The following is a 19,749-nucleotide window of genomic DNA, read 5'->3' on the forward strand; positions in this document are numbered from 1 at the left end:
GGAGATCACAACCTAAGCTGAAACCAAGAGTCGGGCGCCCAACTGACTGTGCCACCCAGGGACCCATATACAGTTTGTCTTTTAAAGAAATTAAGAGAATTTAGGAAACAAAAATATTTATAATGTCTTTTATATTAACCCACATATTTACCATTTTTGGTATTCTTTTTTTCTTCCTCTGGATTCAAGTTACCACTTAGTACCACTTCCTTTCGGCCAGAAGGGCTTCCTTTAGTATTTTTTGCAAAGCAAACCTGCTAGCAGTGAATTCTCTCAGTCTTTATCTGGGAATGTCTTTATTTTGCTTTCAGTCTTAAAGAATAATTTTTTAAAATAACATGTTGGGACGCCTGGGTAGCTCAGTTGTTGGGCATCTGCCTTCGGCTTACGTCATGAGCACAGCGTCCTGAGATGGAGCCCCACATCGGGCTCTCTGCTCAGCAGGGAGACTGCTTCTCCCTCTCCCACTCCCCTGCTTGTGTTCCCTCTCTGTCTCTCTCTCTGTCAAATAAATAATAAAATCTTTAAAAAAAAACTTTTTTAAATAAAGTAACATCTTTATTGGTACATAATTCATCTACCATAAAATTCACCCTTGTAAAATTCAGTGGTTTTTCGTATATTCACAGAATTGTGCAGTCATCACCAATAATTTCAGAACATTTTCATCACCCCAGAAAGACGTCCTATACTTATTAGCAGTCACCTCTGGCAACTGCTCATTCCCTTTCTCTTTCTATAGATTTGCCTATTCTGGATGTTTCATATCAATTAAATTAATTGTATAATATGTGGCCTTTTGTGACTGGCTTCTGTTGCTTAGCATAATGTTTAAAGGATAGTTTTGCTAGACATGGAGTAATTGGTTGACAATTTTGATCTTCTCACTACTGTTATTCCACTGCCCTGTGGCTTTCATTGTTACAGATAGGAAGTCAATCAAATTATTCCACTATGTATGATGAGTCATTTTTCTTTTGCTACTTTAAGTAGTTCCTGTCTTTATCTTTTTTTTTTTTAAAGATTTTATTTATTAATTTGACAGACAGAGATCACAAGCAGGCAAAGAGGCAGGCAGAGAGAGAGGAGGAAGCAGGCTCCCTGCTGAGCAGAGAGCCCGATGTGGGGCTCGATCCCAGGACCCTAGGATCATGACCTAAGCTGAAGGTAGAGGCTTTAACCCACTGAGTCACCCAGGCACCCCTTTATCTTTCTTTTAAAAAAAATATTTATGTATTAATTTAGAGAGAGTGAGAGAGACTACAAGCAGGTGAAGGGACAGGGGGAGAGAATCCTTAAGTAGAGTCCTAGCTGACCTGAGATCATGACCTGAGCCAAACCAAGAGTCAGACACTTAACTGACTGAGCCACCCAGGCACCCCTGTCTTTATCTTTCAGTAGTTTGACTATGATGTATCTGGGTGTAGATTTCTTGGTATCTATCATGTTTTGAGAGATTGAGACTTTTTTTTTCCTTAAGATTTTCTTTATTGGACAGAGTGCACAAGTCAGGGGAGTGATAGGCAGAGGGAGAGGGAGAAGCAGGCTTCCTACTAAGCAGGGAGCCTGATGTGGGGCTTGATCCCAGGACAGGGATCATGACCTGAGTGGAAGGCAGAAGTTTAGCTGACTGAGCCACCCACGTACCCCGAGAGACTTGAGACTTTTGGCTGTATGTATTGTTTTTCTTCAATCAAATATGGGGGAGTTTTCAAACATTGTTTCTTTTTCTTTTTCTTTTTTTTTTAAGTTTTATTTATTTATTTGACAGAGAGACACACAGCAAGAGAGGGAATACAAGCAGGGGGAGTGAGAGAGGGAGAAGCAGGCTTCCCACCAAGCAGGGAGCCTGATATGGGGCTTGATCTCATGATGCTGGGATCATGACCTGAGCCGAAGGCAGAGGCTTAACCCACTGAGCGACCCAGGCGTCCCTCAAACATTGTTTCTTCAAATATATTTTTTTCTTCTCCTTTCTCTCCTGAAATTTCCCCATATATATTTGTTTGGTGTGCTTTGTATCTCACAAGTCTCTAAGGCTCTATTCATTATTCATCCTTTTTTTTTTTTTTTTTTTTTGGCCTCTTCAGATTGAATATTTCTATTGATCTATCTGCAAGTTCACTGATTCTTTCTTCTGCTACTGATGTTGATTTTCTCGTAAAAATCTGATGTTGATTTTCTCGTGAATTTTTCATTTCATTTATTGTACTTTCAGATCAACTCTGCTTTTTTGTTTTGTTTGTTTTATTTTTTGTTTTGACAGAGCGAGAACAGGAAGCAGAGTGGGAGAGGGAAAGAGAGAATCTCAAGCAGGCTCCATGCCCAGTGTGGGGTCCAATGAGGGGCTCAATACCATGACCCTGAGATCCCAACCAGAGCCAAAATCAAGAGTTGGATGCTTAACCGGGACGCCTGGGTGGCTCAGTGGGTTAAAGCCTCTGCCTTCAGCTCGGGTCATGATCTCAGGGTCCTGGGATCGAGCCCCGCATCAGGCTGTCTGCTCAGCATGGAGCCTGCTTCCTCCTCTTTCTCTGCCTGCCTCTCTGCCTACTTGTGATCTCTCTCTGTCAAATAAATAAATAAAATCTTAAAAAAAAAAAAAAAAGAGTTGGATGCTTAACCTACTGAGCCACCATGACACCCTTGAACTCTTGTTTTATATGTGTTCTAAGTATAAAAAAATTTTTTTTAATTTAATTTATTTGTTTGACAGAGAGAGAGAGAGCACAAGCAGGCAGAGTAGCAGGGAGAGGGAGAGAGAGAAGCAGGCTCCCCGCTGAGCGAGAAGCCTGATATGGGGCTCCATCCCAGGACCCTGGGATCATGACCCAAGCCAAAGGTAGCCATCCAACCAACTGAGCCCACCCAGGTGCCCCCTAAGTAGAAAAATTTTTAACACCACATCATCAATACCATTACATTTGCTTTCTTTTTTTTTTTTTTAAAGATTTTATTTATTTATTCGACAGAGAGAGATCACAAGTAAGCAGAGAGGCAGGCAGAGAGAGAGGAGGAAGCAGGCTCCCCGCCGAGCAGAGAGCCTTATGCGGGACTCGATCCCAGGACCCTGAGATCATGGCCCGAGCCGAAGGCAGCGGCTTAACCCACTGAGCCACCCAGGCGCCCCACATTTGCTTTCTTCATACTTTTTTTCTGTGCTAAAATTTGAGCCTTTTCAGACCATCAATAATATGGTTTCACAAAATAGAAGTACTGAGGCTAAGTAATCTTAATGGGGCTAACTGTCCAATGTATTCTTGTAGACCACCCTGCCCATTAAACTACACTACTTAACAAATCTGACCTACTGGTAGGTTATATCCAGCTTGCTTTTACTAGGATCTTTTGTTGTATGCTGCTTTCTAACTATAGCTGTACCTAGAAATCCACTACTTCCCAATAAGCCCTAATAAGCAGGCTATTAAATTGGTTACATCTCTGAGGACCATCTTCAGACAATTGGTGAATTTCTGTGGAGCTGAGTTGAAGATTCTAAGGCCACATTTGGGGCCAAGGAATAGCAAGTCATTATAGACTAGCAGTGTTCACCATTAACAGGAATATAGGAGGTTGTTTAGTCGTGCAGTGACCAGCTATTCAGAACCTAAGTATCCTAAGGCAACTTAAGACACATTAAGTCTCCTAAAGACAGTAACTTAAATTGAGGTATCACAATCATTTATCTCCCAAATACTACTTCTCCTACATTCCTTAAGTTTATGAAGAATTATCTTGCTTCTCTACCCTAGCTTTGTCCATACTTCACTGACCCTGTGAAAATAAGCCCTGTCCTAGATCGCTCAGTCTCTGCCATATACATCCTCTTGTTGGCTACAATATGGATACAAATCCAATCCTGCCAAAGATGTCTTATCAAAGATTTGGAAGACAGAAGTGCAGTGAAGATCATATTCCTATGGCTTTTCACTATTGTTACTATCAAGAAAGGGTCATGGAACTATGAGATCATCCTATATCATTGTTCCAGAATCCATTATCAAGCTTCATAGGCTGAGATGAAGGTTCATTGATAATGAAAACTTCTTACTTTCAGCAAGTTTGCAATGGAGACCTCAAACTATAGCTCTTTTGTTGGACAGACAAATTATTCCTAGAGACATTTATGAAGGCCCAGCCAAGTACCTTCAGACTTTCCAATCGTTTTCTAAGCATCTAATTTCTTATATCAAACCTGTACCATTTGGGGAGGTAATTGGTAGTTGGATTAAAGTTGTATGTGAGGGATGCCTGGGTGGCTCAGTCAGTTAAACATCTGCCTTTGGCTCAGGTCATAATTCCAGGGTCCTGGGATCGAGTCCTGCATCCAACTCCTTTCTCAGCAGGGTGCATGCTTCTCCCTCTGCCTGCCATTCCACCTGCTTATGCTCGCTTTCTCTCTCTCTCTCTCTCTCTCTCTCTCTGGCAAATAAATCTTTTTTAAAAATAAATAAATGAATAAAGTTTTATATGCATATCAGGACAGTAGAGATGCACATTCAGGCCACCTTCTCAAAATTCTGATAATTTAAGTAAGTTCTTTTTCCCAATGTGGACCATAGCTTCTTCCAATCTTGTAAACCTCTCATGGTTCTTGTAAGTTAGGAATTTAGGAAGAACTTGGCTGGACAATTCTGTCACAGGGCTTGGAGGTACCAAGACTCAGTCACAGGACCTCTTTCCTTTTCTATCTACACTAGGCATTCTCTTCCAGTCCATAGCCTTTATAAAGTACAATTGATATACTTATGATTCTCAACTTATAATCTCCAGTTGTGACCTCTCCCTTGAGCTCCAGACTTGAATCTCCAACTGACTACTTGATACCTCTACCCATATATCTGATAGACCACTCATGTTTAACATAGCCAAAGAAAAGTCTTAAGTTCTCCTCCAAGGCTGTCATCCTCCAGTTTTCACCTCATCTGTTCAGTTGCTCAAGCTCAAAACCTAGGAGTTACCCTTGACTCTTTCCTTTACTCCCCCACATCCAATCTAAGAAATTGCATATCAGATCTACTTCCAGAATGTAATTCCAAATCCATACACTTTTCTCTGTCTCCATTGCCAGCTTCCATTGGTTTCTCCATACAGTCTGCTGACATGATGATCAGAGCAATCTTTTTGAAACATAAGCCAGATCTTGTTGCCTCTCATGGCACTAAAAACAAAATCCATGGCTTTTGGGGGCAACTGGGTAGCTCAGTTAGTTAAGCGTCTGCCTTTGGCTCAGGTAATGATCTCAGGGTCCTAGGATCAAGCCCTGCATGGGGCTCCCTGCTCAGCGGAGAGCCTCCTTCTCCATCCCCCTCTGCTATTCACCCCTCCTTGTGTGCACTCTCTCTCTCTCTCTCTGTCAAATAAGTGAATAAAATCTTCAAAAAAAAAAAAATCATGGCTTTTGAGGCCTTACATTCATTCAACATGATCTTACACTGCCTCTCCAGCTTTTATTTCCTACCACTTTTGTCTCATCCACCATACTCTAGCCACACCGACCTCCTCTCCATTCCTTGAATACGCCAAACTCATCCCTGCCTCATAGAGACCTGGCACTCTCTCAGGCAGGAACACTATTTCCTCCAGACCTCCTTATAGTTGATGCCTTGTAAAATGGTCTTCACTGACTACACCGCCCCCATCATTCTTTACCACTAACTTCATTGTTGTTGTGTAAAGATTTTTTATTTATATATTTGACACAGAGAGAGAGAGAGAGAGAGAGCCCGCACAAGTAGACAGAGGAGCAGGCAGAAGGAGAGGGAGAAGCAGGCTCTCCGCTGAGCAGGGAGCCTGATGCAGAACTCGATCCCAGGACCCCAGGATCATGACCTTAGTCGAAAGCAGATGCTTAACCGACTGAGCCACCCAGGTGCCTGCCCCCACCTCTTTTAAGATTATTTGTTGATTTATTTGACACACAGAGAGAGCCACTTAGTTTTTGTAGTGTTTCTTCTTCTCTGTCACTATTTTGCTTTTTATTTACTTTGTATTCTGTCTTACTTGTTGATATGGCCCCAGTGCTGGCACACAGAAACCATTCCAAATATATATTTTTGGACTGTGTGGATATACTAAGGCCAGAGAGATACATTTCATTCATTCAGCAGATACTCACCAAGATCCTCCTATGGGTCAGGTATTGTACCAGATACTGGGATACAAAGTCCTACATGGTCCCTGCTCTGTTTAGCCTTTGAGAGTCAGATTCTGAATATCTTTGAAAAAGAACCTCATCTTCTTTAATTAAAAAAAAAAAAAAAGAGAAAAGGGGCACCTGGGTGGCTCAGTAGGTTAAACCTTTTCCTTCGGCTCAGGTCATGATCTGACCTGGGATCCTGGGATCAAGCCCCGCATCGGGCTTTCTGCTCAGCAGGGAGCCTGCTTCTATCCCCTCTCTCTGCCTGCCTCTCTGCCTGCTTGTGATCTCTGTCTGTCAAATAGGTAAATAAAATCTTAAAAAAAAAAAAAAAATCGAGCATCTCCAGGTCAGGAGAGGATGACTATACTCTGACTCTGGGTACCATCTCCCCCTTACGGGCTTCGCATTCTGAGGAGCCACTCATCCTCCCTTTAAAATAAAAGCTCTGAGCGTACCTGAGTGGCTCAGTTGGCTAAATAAAAACTTTGGCCCAGTTTTGTTCACAGACCCACTTTCCTTGGTTACTCTGAACCCAGCTGAGACCAGCAAGGTCTTTCATAAAAACTTAGCAAGCATGATAGGAAAAAAAATGGGGGAATAAACAGAGACTCTAGGGGGCAGAAATACAGCCAGATAGCAGCCTTTCTGCCCAAAAGTGCTGGCACAGATAAGCTTTAGACCTTGTAGAGTAAGGAAAGTCACCTTAAAATTTTCCTACCAAGAAAATTGGGTGCTCAGTTGGTTAAACATCAGACTCTTGGTATCAGCTTTGGTGATGATCTCATGGGTAATGAGATCAAGCCCCACATCAGGCTCCCTGCTCAACAGGAAGTCTGGTTGAAGATTCTCTCCCTCTCTACCTCCCTTTCAAATAAATAAATCAATCTTAAAAAAAAAAAAAAAAAAGTTTTCTACCAGGAACCTCCCTCCAGGGCATCTTGACCACATTTTGGTCCAGAATAGAAGATAAAAAATGTGAGCTTTCTGTCTGCTCACAGTTTTCTGGACTCTGCCCTTGCCTTAGGTTATTGGTGTCATGATAGAACTCATGCCTTACGTGAAATTTTACTTCCTCCCCAAAGGTAAGGCTTAGTTCCCCAAGCCCAACAATTAAGAATAGTTAATGTCTTGGTTTACTACAGTATAGAACTTGTGTAATATGCTAGGTGAATTGGAATGTTTCAAAGTCAGATCAAGAAAAATTTCAACACTTATCAAGTTCTAGAATAAGAAATATCTTAGGGCACCTGGCTGACTTAGTCCATGGAGCATACAACTCTTGATCTTGGGGTTGTAAGTTCAAGCCCCACATTGGGCATAGAGATTACTTAAAATCTTTAAAAAATACATATATATTCACAGGTACAATCTAGAAAATAATTACTTTTTCCAGAAGCACAGGGCCCAAAAAAGAATTTGACATATAACATTCACCATTGACAAAGAACGCGTACTAAACCAGACACTGCACTAAGTGCTTTGCATGGAAAACCACAAGGATAATACATACCACGAGATCCATGCTACCAGTATAGTAGTCCCCCTTATGCATGGGGATTATATTCTAAGATCTCTACTGAATGCTTAATACCACAGATGGTATTGAACCCTATGTATACTATATTTTTTCCTATACATACATATCTATGATAAAGTTTTATTTTAAAATAATGCACAGTAAGAAATTGGCAATGGTAACTATTAATAAAACAGAACAATTATAATAATATACTGTAGTAAAAGTTATGTGAAGGTGGTATCTCTGTTTCTCTCAGAATGTCTTACTGTATTGTACTTGCCCTTGTGGTAGTGTGAAATTATAAAATGCCTACATGATGAGATAGAGTGAAGTGAATGATACAGGCATTGTGACATAGCATTAGGCAACTATTGACGTTCTGAAGATATATGAGAGGAAAGATCATCTGCCTCCAGACTATGGTTGACCATGGGTAACTGAAATCACAGAAAGTAGAACTGCCAGATAAGCAGTTCTTTTTTTTTTTTTTTTAAAGATTTTATTTATTTATTTGACAGACAGAGATCACAAGTAGGCAGAGAGGCAGGCAGAGAGAGAGGAAGGGAAGCAGGTTCCCTGCTGAGCAGAGAGCCAGATGTGGGGCTCAATCCCAGAACCCTGGGATCATGACCTGAGCCGAAGGCAGAGGCTTTAACCCACTGAGCCACCCAGGCGCCCCCAGATAAGCAGTTCTTATGAACAGTTCTTATGGGAGGGTTCTGTACTCCCATTGTAAACAAAGGAAAATCACAGGATGGAGATTAATTTCTTTCCTTTTTTTTCTTTAAGATTTTATTAATTTGTTTGAGAGAGAGAGAGAGCACCTGAGAGAGCAAGAGCTGAGGGAGAGGCAGAGCAAGAAAAAGAAGTAGGCTCCCTGCTGAGCAGGAAGCCTGACTTGGGGCTCCATCCCAGGACACCAGGACCATGACCTGAGCCAAAGGCAGATGCTCAACCAACTGAGTCACCCAGGCACCCCGAGATTAAATAATTTCTATAAAATCACACAGTCACAGAAACAGCAGCAGGATTTGAACCCAAGTGGGTATGCTTAGGGAGCCCAAGTTCCTAACCACGATTTGTACCATACACATTTAACTGGTATTAGATGATAGTTTGTGTTAAATGTATAATAACAAAATTAGTTTACCTTGTCTCATAAAGGTGGAAGATAATACAGCAACATCTTTTAATTGATACTTATCCTCCAAAATTGCTTTTCAAATTTTCTGATTTATTCCAAAGAAACCAATTTTTAATGTTTCCTTACAAAATCATGTTCTTTCCATACAAAAAGAGTGTTCTAGTCTTTTAATAACTAAACCCCAGTACAATATTATAACCAAACGATGTGTACAGTTATACCAGTGTAAATTTTTAAAATCAGAAAAAATATGGGGCCTCTGGCTGGTTCAGTAAGTAAAGCATGCAGCTCTTTATCTCAAGGTTGTGAGTTTGAGCCCCACAGAGGGTATAGAGATTACGTAAAAATAAAATCTTCTTATTTTAAAGGTTTTATTTATTTATTCGACAGAGAGATAGAGAGTATAAGTAAGCAGAGTGGCAGGCAGAGGGAGGGAGAGAGAAGCAGGCTCTCTGCTGAGCAGGGACCCCAATGTGGGGCTTGATCCCAGGACCCTGGAATCATGACCTGAGCCAAAGGTAGCTGCTTAACCAGCTGAGCCACCCAGGTGCCCCCAAAATAAAATCTTTAAAAATAAATAAAATCAGAAAATGCTATTGATCTTTTAGTGGAATAAGTATTGCTTTATTTGTAATAAAGTTACTTTCTTTTTAATTCCACAGAAAATGTTCACAAATAATAGATACAGAATTTGTTATTACAATTGAAAAAAGGTGATAAAATGATTCTCTTTTTTCAGTCTTTCTCATTCTATCTGGGATGAAGTCTCAGTTGGGTGCTGTCATATCTTTTTCTTTTCTTTTTTTTTTTTAATTATTTTTATTTATTTATTTGACAGAGATCACAAGTAGGCAGAGAGGCAGGCAGAGAGAGAAGGAGGGGAAGCAGACTCCCTGCTGAGCAGAGAGCCCAATGAGGGGCTCAATCCCAGGGCCCTGGGATCATGACCTGAGCCAAAGGCAGAGGCTTTAACCCACTGAGCCACCCAGGCGCCCCAGGTGCTGTCATGTCTTAACACCTTTCTTCACAGTTGCTGCTCTCTTATTCTTTGTAAGGAGAGCTCCAAGCCTCTGGTACCAGTGTCCATCTAGAATTATTTCATTTTTATTGATATCTATTTAAATTTATGATCTAAAAATTTCTTTTTAAAAGAATTTATAGGATGGTGATTATAGTTAATAATGCTGTATTGTATATTTGAAAGTTGCTAAGAGAGTAAATCTGGAAAGAAAAAGATTCATAACTTTATATGGTGACAGATATTAGCTAGATTTATTATGTTGACCATTTTGCAGTATATACAAATATCAAATCATTATATTATACACCTGAAACTAATATAATGTTGTATATCAATTATAACTTTAAAATATTTACTTAATAAAGAAAATGGCTTATACAAAATTATAAAGTAATTGTATAGGTGATATGAGAACATAGCATGAGTCATGAAAGCATAGGGAAGGAGTGACTAAGGTGTGCCAAGATATAATTGTATGGCATTCCACTACTCAGTGCCTACGTTTGAGACAGGGTTCAAAGATAGTGCTGTTGAGGTGTGGTTTTGGTTTTTTTGTTTAATTAACATATAATGTATTACTTGTCCCAGGGATACAGGTCTTTGAATCATCAAGCTTACACATTTCCCAGTACTCACCATAGTACATTCCCTCCCCAGTGTCCATAACCCAGCTACCCTATCCCCACCACCCCTACTCTCCAGCAACCCTCAGTTTGTTTCGTGAGATTAAGAGTTTCTTATGGTTTGTCTCTTGAGGTAGGTTTTTTTGTTTTGTTTTGTTATAAACATATATTTTTATCCCCAGGGGTACAGGACTGTGAATCGCCAGGTTTACACACTTCACAGCACTCACCAAAGCACATACCCTCCCCAATGTCCATAACCCCACCCCCCTTCTCCCAACCCCCCCTCCCCCCAGCAACCCTCAGTTTGTTTTGTGAGATTAAGAGTCACTTATGGTTTGTCTCCCTCCCCATCCCATCATGTTTCATTTATTCATCTCCTATTGAGGTAGGTTTTTTTTTTTTTTAAGATTTTATTTATTTATTTGACAGAGAGAGAGCACACAGAGGCAGAGAGGCAGGCAGAGAGAGAGAGAGAGGAGGAAGCAGACTCCCTGCTGAGCAGAGAGCCCGATGCAGGGCTCGATCCCGGACCCTGAGATCACGACCTGAGCTGAAGGCAGTGGCTTAACCCACTGAGCCACCCAGGTGCCCCTTGAGGTAGGTTTTTAACTCAATTTTTTTATTTTTTATTTTCCTCTCTGTAGTGGAGCACATGATCCAGAAGAACCAGTGTCTCTTTACCAATACCCAGTGTAAGGTTTGCTGCGCCTTGCTCATTTCTGAGTCCCAGAAGCTGGCACACTACCAGGTATGCCATTGTACCTTTAGAAATGCTTTACTTTCAAAAAATAAAAAAAAGAAATACTTTGCTTTCCGCACTTCTCCCTGGCTTGCAAAATGGAGTGTATGTAATTCCTTCTTAGCCACCCAGACATTGCCTCCATGCATGCTGACTGTGACTTGAAGGTTGACTTAATTTTTCTGTGTCTCATCTCTCCCATCCAAATCAGGATCATCATACTTCATCTTCCCTCTCAGTGTGGTATAGTAGAAAATACGCACTTTGGCTTTAAATAGAGCTGAGTTAGAATCACAACTCTGCTGCTCATCTTGGGCAAGAAACCTCACCATCTTCAGCCTTAGTTTCCTTATCTGTAAGATAGAGATGATGGTAATTTTCTCATTGATTGCTGTGAAGGTTAGATTTAATAGCATGTAAAGTGCCTTGAACAGAGTAGGAGCTCAATAAACTAGGTTTTTCCCCACCTTCTCCTCCTCGAAAGTTTTTGTGAGGATGAATCAGATGAAAATCTAGTATTTTTGACTGCCTTAGATATGAAATGGCTTTTGGCTATTTTTGATCTTTTTCCTGGGTTCTTGCAGAGCAAAAAACATGCCAACAAAGTGAAGAGATACCTAGCAATCCATGGAATGGAGACATTAAAAGGGGAAACGAAGAAGCTAGACTCAGATCAGGTAATCCAGCTGCCATGTTGAGACTGCTCACTTCCTGATGAAACCAACAGGCAGGTTGGTGTGGTGGAAAGAAGGTGGGCTTTGAGTCAGACTGAATTGGCTTCAAATCCTGGCCATGTTTTGTGACTTGAACAAGTCTTATTACTTCTCTGAGCCTTGATTTCTTCCTCCCTGAAATTGAGAATGCTAATATCCACTATCTTTTAGGATTTTTCCAAACTAAAATGTGGAAAGGTTTATAAAAAGCACCAAACACAGAGCCTGGCACATAGTAGGGCTCAATAAATGAAGCCATTGTTATGCATTACCACCCATTGGTTTACTGGAGCAGGACAAGAAGCTACCCACTCACTACTCAAGGAGTAAAAGGGGAAGGAAACCAAGCTGCTTGCTTTCTTGAAATGGGAGGGAAAGAGCTGAGTTCAGCACTTGAATGTTTTGAATAAACAAGTGGAAGAAACACCTTTCCAAATGCCTGCTCTGACTGAGATGTAAATGCATTTGGTTTTGGCTTAGAAATACAATGAGAATTACGCTGAAACAGTCCTAGTCTTTCAGGGGTACTACTATTTTTGTTCCATGGGAGGTTGTTCAAATATCATGGGATAAGAAGCACGCTGACAAGGGCCCAATACCAGCTCTGCACCTTACTGGTTTGGTGACTTTGGGCAAGTCCCTTCATCTCTCTGTACTTTACCCATAAAATGGAGATGATAATTCCTACCTTTTAAGGGTATTATGAGGTAAAATTCCAGTTCCTAGTGGATGCTCAGTGAATAAAAATTTATAGATTTCCTCCTATTGTAGTGGTCACAGATTTGGAAGAGCCTTACTCATCCCTTCTCCAGACTCATTGGACCCATCCCCTAGTTGCCCTTCTGCTTATAATTTAGAATTCAGAAAGATAAGACCTACTCTATGACTCTGGACTAGTCACTTCACCTCTTTGTATCTCGATTACTTCAACCCTCAGGGTTGAAAGGTCCAGTGGTTCAAATGAAGTGACTGACATTCCCCTTCTTCCACAACAAAGAATTACCTAGTCCAAAATGTCAGTAGTGCCAAAATTGTAAAATGTGCTCGGAATGAATACTTTATTCACAGATCAGACCTCAGAGAGGGACTGGGAGCTCTTAACGTAGGCTTGAAATACATTGTTTTCTGGCCTAATCACAATCAACAAATCAAACCTGAATATCTGCTATGTGCCAGCCTCCAGCAGGGTGCTGAGGATAGGAAACAAAGATGAGTCCAATGGTCCATTCCCAAAGTCTCCTAAGCTGTGACACTGTTGGTTTGGGTGACAAGTGGTATCATAAGGCCTTTTTAAGGAACTCTGGGCATGCAGAGATGGAACAAGATTAATTTTTTCTGAATACCCACACAAAGCAGCTCAATAATCATGTACTGAATGATTTTCTTGAGTAATAGTCTCCCAGAAGTGATATATATAGAATATAGATATATGGGCCTTGAAGGCTAAGCTGATACATGCCAGGCAGGAAAAGAGGAAGATCATTCTAGGTAGCAGGAATGGCCCAACAAAGCAAGGAAGCAACAGAAAATAAAGTGGGGAATGGTGAGTAGAGCCTGAAATGAAGTAGCTGGAGAAAGATCCAGAAAGGTAGGTTGGGGTTAGTGTGTGAAGGGAGCCTTGAATGCCCATTCTTCTGTGGGCGATGGGGAACCACTAAAGATTTTCTGGCTGGGCAGTGGCGTGATCAGACCTGTGTTCTTTCTCCCAACCAGAAGAGCAGCAGAAGCAAAGACAAGAACCAGTGCTGCCCCATCTGTAACATGACCTTTTCCTCCCCTGTCGTGGCCCAGTCGCACTACCTGGGGAAGACCCACGCAAAGAACTTAAAGCTGAAGCAGCAATCCACTAAGGTGGAAGGTACTGGTTTTCCTGAGTAGTGCTATATCGGGACCCCTCCCGTCCTCATGGCACCAATGCCAGGTGCTCCCAGAAATGCTCAGTGGGGCCACAGACTTGGAGAGGTTGAACTACTTTTGAGAGCCCTTAAAAATACCAAAGTAGACCCAGCTTCAGTGAAATGCAGACTCAGAGTTGTGCTCACCTAACCTCCCTTTCTTTGGTTACATCAGTTTTTCTCTGTAGAAGCATCTTAGCCCTGAGCTCTTGTCCTGACAAATAATTATAATTGGGAGTGCCAAAGTCCTCCAGGCCATGCATACCATGAGAGCATTCTATCTCCTACCTCTCCCACTTAGATTTTTCCCTCCCAGCATCCACCTGCCCTCATTACCATGTGTTGCAAGTTGAAAGCTAAATCCTTGTCTTTTTCGTGGGCTCAGGTTATGCCCTGCTCACTTTAATCCTCTAAGCCGCCTGTTCTCCTCAAGACAGGGACTTGCTTTTCAAAGCAGGATACTCTAGTGCTGCCACTATTGCCCAGCAAGCCGTGTTTGCCTCTGCCACGAATTCATTCCCAGTGCAGTGACTTCTAAAATAGTCCCCTTTATCTTGTCACCACTGGTACTCAGCCCTCACTCTCATCTCATTAACTCCTGGCTTTCTGGAATTTTTAACTTGTGCTAACTGCAGTTAGTCGAGAATGAAAGTTCTTTGATTTTTATTTCATTATTTTCTTGGTATTTTTGCTTCTTTATTTATATTGGACCAAGAAGTAGACTAACTATACTATTTAAAATAGTTATTAATCTTTTTTATAATACTGTATTATGAAAACAAGACAACAATGTTTTGGAAGACTTTGAAGATAAAATGAAAAATCACTCATAATTAATTATACCCTCTTAACATACCCAAATCTAGTTCATGCTATGAAACAACAGAATATGGACTTTGAGGTCATAGACATGCAGGATTAAATCCTGGTGCTGCTATTTACCATCTATATGACTTAACTTTTTTGTACCTGAGTTTCCTTACCTATAAAATGTTAATAATACTATCTACTTTATGGGTTGTGAGGATGAAATGTATGTAAGAAACCTAGGACATAATAGATGTTCAGTAAATGAAACCTGCTGCTGTTAGTATTATCACCATTATCAAGATAGCAAGAGAGTAGAATCCCCTTATAAAATGTAGTATTTGGTCAGGCATCCACCACCTGGAGCCTGTCATTGGCCTCGCTTATGGTTTGTTCATCAAGTTATACTAGTACTAATTGCTTTTGTTTAAAACCGGTGTTGGGGGTGCCTGGCTGGCTCAGTCAGTGCAGCATGTGACTCTTGATCTTGGGGTCAAGAGTTCAAGCCCCACATTATGTGTAGAGATTGCTTTAAAAAAAAAGTACATAAACTAAAAAAAAAAAAGAAGAAAGAAAGAAAAAAGAAATTTGGTGTTGGTTTCATGAATGGTACCAAAGAGATTAAAACGTTAGGCCAAGGGAAACTGCCTTAAGAACAGAAATTGATAAGGTCATTTAACTTTATATGGATTGATCTTTTCCGTAAATGGGAAAATTCCCTGGAATATGCCAGGTCCCAAAGATTCCATATAAAAAGTTTATTTTCCATATTCATTTTCAGCCTTTGTCACATACAGATAAGTTTTTATATAGTTGTAATCAAAGTACATCTACCATTTGTATCCTGCTTTTACTTTTCACTGAATTTTGTAGTTTAAGCACATTCAATGTTATTATGTAAGTGTAGAACTCTGTTTCTGAAATTAAACATTTTTCTAATGTAAAAGTAATAGAAGCATGTTGTAGAAAATATGGAAAATATAGATATATGAAAAGAAAACGTACCTATAATTTTGTCATTCAGAGATAACCACTGTTAACATTTTGGAGTACTGTTTCTCCTATAATCTTTTATTATGTGTATGTGTGTTTATCTGTGTGTATGGTTGTTTTATGTATATCCAGATTAAATTCATATATATATGTGCATATAAACATAGAATACTTTAAATAACCTTACTGTGTTTATAAAAATACTATGCATACTCACTATGAGTAATTCTTGCTCAAACAATGCAGAAAGTACAAAGAAGGAAGTAAAATATCCCCCAAATCCTGCCACCGAAAGAGAAACACTATTAATATAATGGTGACATTTGAAAATACCAGTACACACATAAAGATTGGGCATATATCTTTTAACAATGATAAGATCATATTATGTGTGTAATTTTATACATTTTCTGTTTAATATAACATTCATATTTTCCCATGTTATTAAAAACTTTTTCATAAACATTTTATTGATCACGTAATAGTCCATCATACCACATTTAACCATTACTCTAATGTTAAACATTTTCCTTTTCCCCTTTTTTGATCTTTATAAGTAACAGTACACGAAACATCCCTGTAGAATACTCTTTCCATATTTCCATGTGTTTCCTAAGACTCCCATAGTTGTTATTTTTGAATGTCCATGAAGTTGTTCCTCCAACTTTACTTAACCATTTACCTCTGATGCTCCTCTTCGGTATCTTTTAAAGAATGACCTTTTTATGTTTTAACGACCATTATTGTCTCTCCTTTCTGATGTGAAGAATCTACATTCATTATAGAAAAGTTGGAAAACACTGAAAAGCAACCTTTTACTCTGTGCCTTTGGCCTTTTTTCCATGCATCACCAGTATGTTTTTTCATTTGTATATTTTACAAAATTGAGGACATAATAGATTGCTGTATAACCTGCTTTTTTTTTTTTAACATAGCACCACATATTGAATATTTTCTCATATATTAAATGTTCTACAACATGTGCATTACTTTTCAAGTGACTTGCTGAAACAATGGACAGGGAAAGTCAGTGGTCAAGGAAATTGAGATTCCTATGCTAGAAAAACATTGTGAAAAAAGCCAGCAAGTTTCCTCTGGCTTTCTAAAAATCCTCAAAACTTCCCCCATTGAAGTGGTCCAAGGATGAACAATCATCTGAGCCATCTATCTGAGTGCTGCTAAGCCCTGCTTCTCTTCCACCATTGGTGGGGGTTCTAGGCCACATTTTTAAAGCAGTAGTTACTAGGTTGACATCATTCTAGCTACATGGACTCATTAGTGAATCTTGGCATCCACCTCATAAAGCAGTAGTCTGGCCCACAATCAGTATCAGAACATTTTTTGACCCATAGGAGGCTTATACATATGCCTGTAACAGATTCTGATTAATTGAATTCATTGACCAAAGCCAAGGATGTTTTCTGAACTGTAGCCCTTAGCTTACCCTACTACATTCTGGCAGCCTGGCATAGCAAAGATAGCATAGTCTTTAGGGTCACACAGACAAGTTCACTCACTAGGAGGGTGATCTTGGACAAGTCACTTGACCCATCTGAGCCTTGGTTTTTCTCCATAATGTGGCAAAATGATATCTATCTCATGGGGTAGTTCTGAGGACCACAGAAGGAATAATACATACAAGGCACGTAGCTAAATGTTAGTGTCATCCCCTCCCTCCCCTGCTCCGCCTAGAAGGCAGTGTAATCCAAAAGGCCTCCGTAGTACAGTCGCCTTTTCTAAATGACTCTCCAGGTCCTCAGGCCCTCAGTTGTTGCATCTGTGCATTGGCTCCCAGCTCTGTAACAAGGGCACTTTGAGGATGGGAATAAAATGCCCAAGTTTCTTGTCCCACTTGCTGTGAAGTTCTCAGGAATTCTGAGGGATAAAAAAACTATAAACATGTACATTTCTAAGCTGTTGTAATTGGGCAATTTGATAGCAGAAGCCTCCTCAGAATATGAGAAAATCAGTATTCATATACCTAAAGTAGTGAAAGCTGCCGACGAAGTAGCTGGTCTTTGGCTCCCCCAAATCTTCCCGGTTTTCCCAGTTAAAGAAGGCATTCCCTGTTTGATTCACACAGGCAGTGCCACATCTGCAAGTGTGATTAGTGACCCAGCCTTTCTTTCCATTCAGCATACTAGAAAGCTTGGCACCTTCTGGGTCTTTTCATTGTTTCTGTTTGAACTCTCTCACCGCAGCTCTGTCGAAATGCCTTACAAACCCTTTCCTTGTGGCCTCCACCTTAGCCTTGCACCAGAATAGAGAGATGATAGATCCAGACAAGTTCTGCAGCCTCTGCCATGCAACTTTCAACGACCCTGTCATGGCTCAACAACATTATGTGGGCAAGAAACACAGGAAACAGGAAACCAAGCTCAAACTCATGGCACACTATGGGCGGCTGGCAGACCCTGCTGTCACTGATTCATCAGGTAAGAGGGCCCTGCTCACACCCAGAGCTGGATCAGGGCCTGACCAGTGGAATTCCCCAGACTACCAAGACTCTGCCCTTTTCTTCCTTACATCTCCTAAAGCAGGCGTTGCAAACTCAAATACCTAAAGAAACCAGACAGGAAATTGAAATAAGTGAAAGAGCCAAGAGGGAATTTGATCAGCTGAAGCGTATGTGCCTCTCCAGCGCAGCTCCAGCTAGGTACTACCATATCTTCAGTTTTTCAAAAGAATCTAGAAAGTCAGATTTCTTTAAGAATTCCTCTCATTTTTAGCGGTGCTGGGCTGGCTCAGTCAGTAGACCATACGACTCTTGGTCTTGGGGTTGTGAGTTTAAGCCCCATGTTGGGTATAGAGATTATCTAAAAATAAAATCTTAAAAAAAAAAGAAAGAAAGAAAGAAAGAAAAAATTCCCCCTCAGTTTTAAATGTGCTACCAAATTTTAAAAACATTAAATCTTGTGTGAGTTAAACCTGTCTGCAAGCCAAATTTGGGCCAGGGCCACCAGTTTGCAACCTCTGATTTATGCTCCCTGTCATCCACTTTCCTGTGTGAAGACCTCAGTAGCCTCTGTCATTTGGAGTATCTTCAGGGCCCCTCATCTCTCAGCAGCTCAGGCCTGCCTATATCCCTGGGACAGTGTGGTAAAGGACACCACTCTCAGAGAACATTAGTTTTTCCCTGACTTCAAAATGCCAGTCAGCATCAGAGGAGTAAGCATTTGTGAAGAGTTAAGAGCCCGTCACAATATGCTTCTGGCTTATAATAAGAGTAGGGAAGGAGAGGGTTATTATTTTTTCTCTTTTGTTCTGTCAGTAAATATTTATCGAGCACCTACTGTGTTCCTTTACTGAGGTATAGTAGTGACCAAGACTGACACAGTCCCTGTCTAATGGAGCCTACATAAGCATTCATATGGGTCCTCAGGTTTTCCATCCAGGCCACGGAGGTACAGCACCAGTCAACACTTGAGGCCGCAGTGGCATCCAAGTACAAAAAACTTGGCCTCAGGGAGCCTGCTGCTTAGAGTCATCTGTGTTCTTGCCACAGTCCTGGAAAGGAGAACACCCAGATGCTGTAGATGTTCCACATATATGAGCAAGGGGAGAGATCATGCCTCTCTAACAACCCCAAACACAAAGCAGCCATTCAACACAGGGTGTCACTGAGCAGTACTGACAAGATGAGATGGGCATGAAAGAGTGGCTTCAGCAGGGTGCTATGGACTGTTCTTCCAATGCCACTGAAGAATCCTGCATTACAAACTTCTTCAAAATTGGATATTTACCTCTTGTTCCCACTTACAAGCAGTGCCTTCCCCTTTAACAGGATCAGCCCCATACGCTGAGGAATCTGGAAACTTCAGAAACAAGCCTCAGAACCCTTCTTTTATGACTCCCTCCTATTTTGGCCCAAGCCTGATAGAAACAACACAATAGCTAGCCGGCATGATCCAGGGTTCTCTTGCCGCTGACCCTTCTTTGCTCCAGCTCCTGGCCCTCCTTTATTTGGCGCTGCCCTGGTCATTTCCTATTTATCTCTGGCTACTGCCAGAGAGTTTTACTGCCTAAAACACTGCTGTGTTTTAGCTGCTTATCTTAACTTCTATCCATTCTATTCTTTTGTCTTAAGCCAAAACCTCCTTTCAAAAGCCAAAACCTCCATTTGTCTAAGGCTAATTACCATACTTAATCC

At 40.8% G+C, this 19,749-nt stretch overlaps 1 protein-coding gene across 3 annotated transcripts in view; it reads left to right on the forward strand.

The window, feature by feature from the left end:
- ZNF346 (zinc finger protein 346) overlaps positions 1 to 19,749 on the forward strand; it is a 35,319-nt gene that overhangs the window by 3,015 nt on the left and 12,555 nt on the right. For 2 of the 3 annotated variants that reach the window (XM_059417440.1, XM_059417443.1), the window contains exons 2-5: positions 11,097 to 11,200; positions 11,776 to 11,868; positions 13,618 to 13,762; positions 17,801 to 18,034. In XM_059417440.1, the coding sequence (XP_059273423.1) occupies positions 11,097 to 11,200; positions 11,776 to 11,868; positions 13,618 to 13,762; positions 17,801 to 18,034 (576 nt within the window). The remainder of the gene's footprint in view (positions 1 to 11,096; positions 11,201 to 11,775; positions 11,869 to 13,617; positions 13,763 to 17,800; positions 18,035 to 19,749) is intronic. The other variant, XM_059417441.1, reaches the window with a different exon arrangement.

The sequence above is a fragment of the Mustela nigripes genome, chromosome 12 (assembly GCF_022355385.1).
Source record: "Mustela nigripes isolate SB6536 chromosome 12, MUSNIG.SB6536, whole genome shotgun sequence".
NCBI lineage: Eukaryota > Metazoa > Chordata > Mammalia > Carnivora > Mustelidae > Mustela > Mustela nigripes.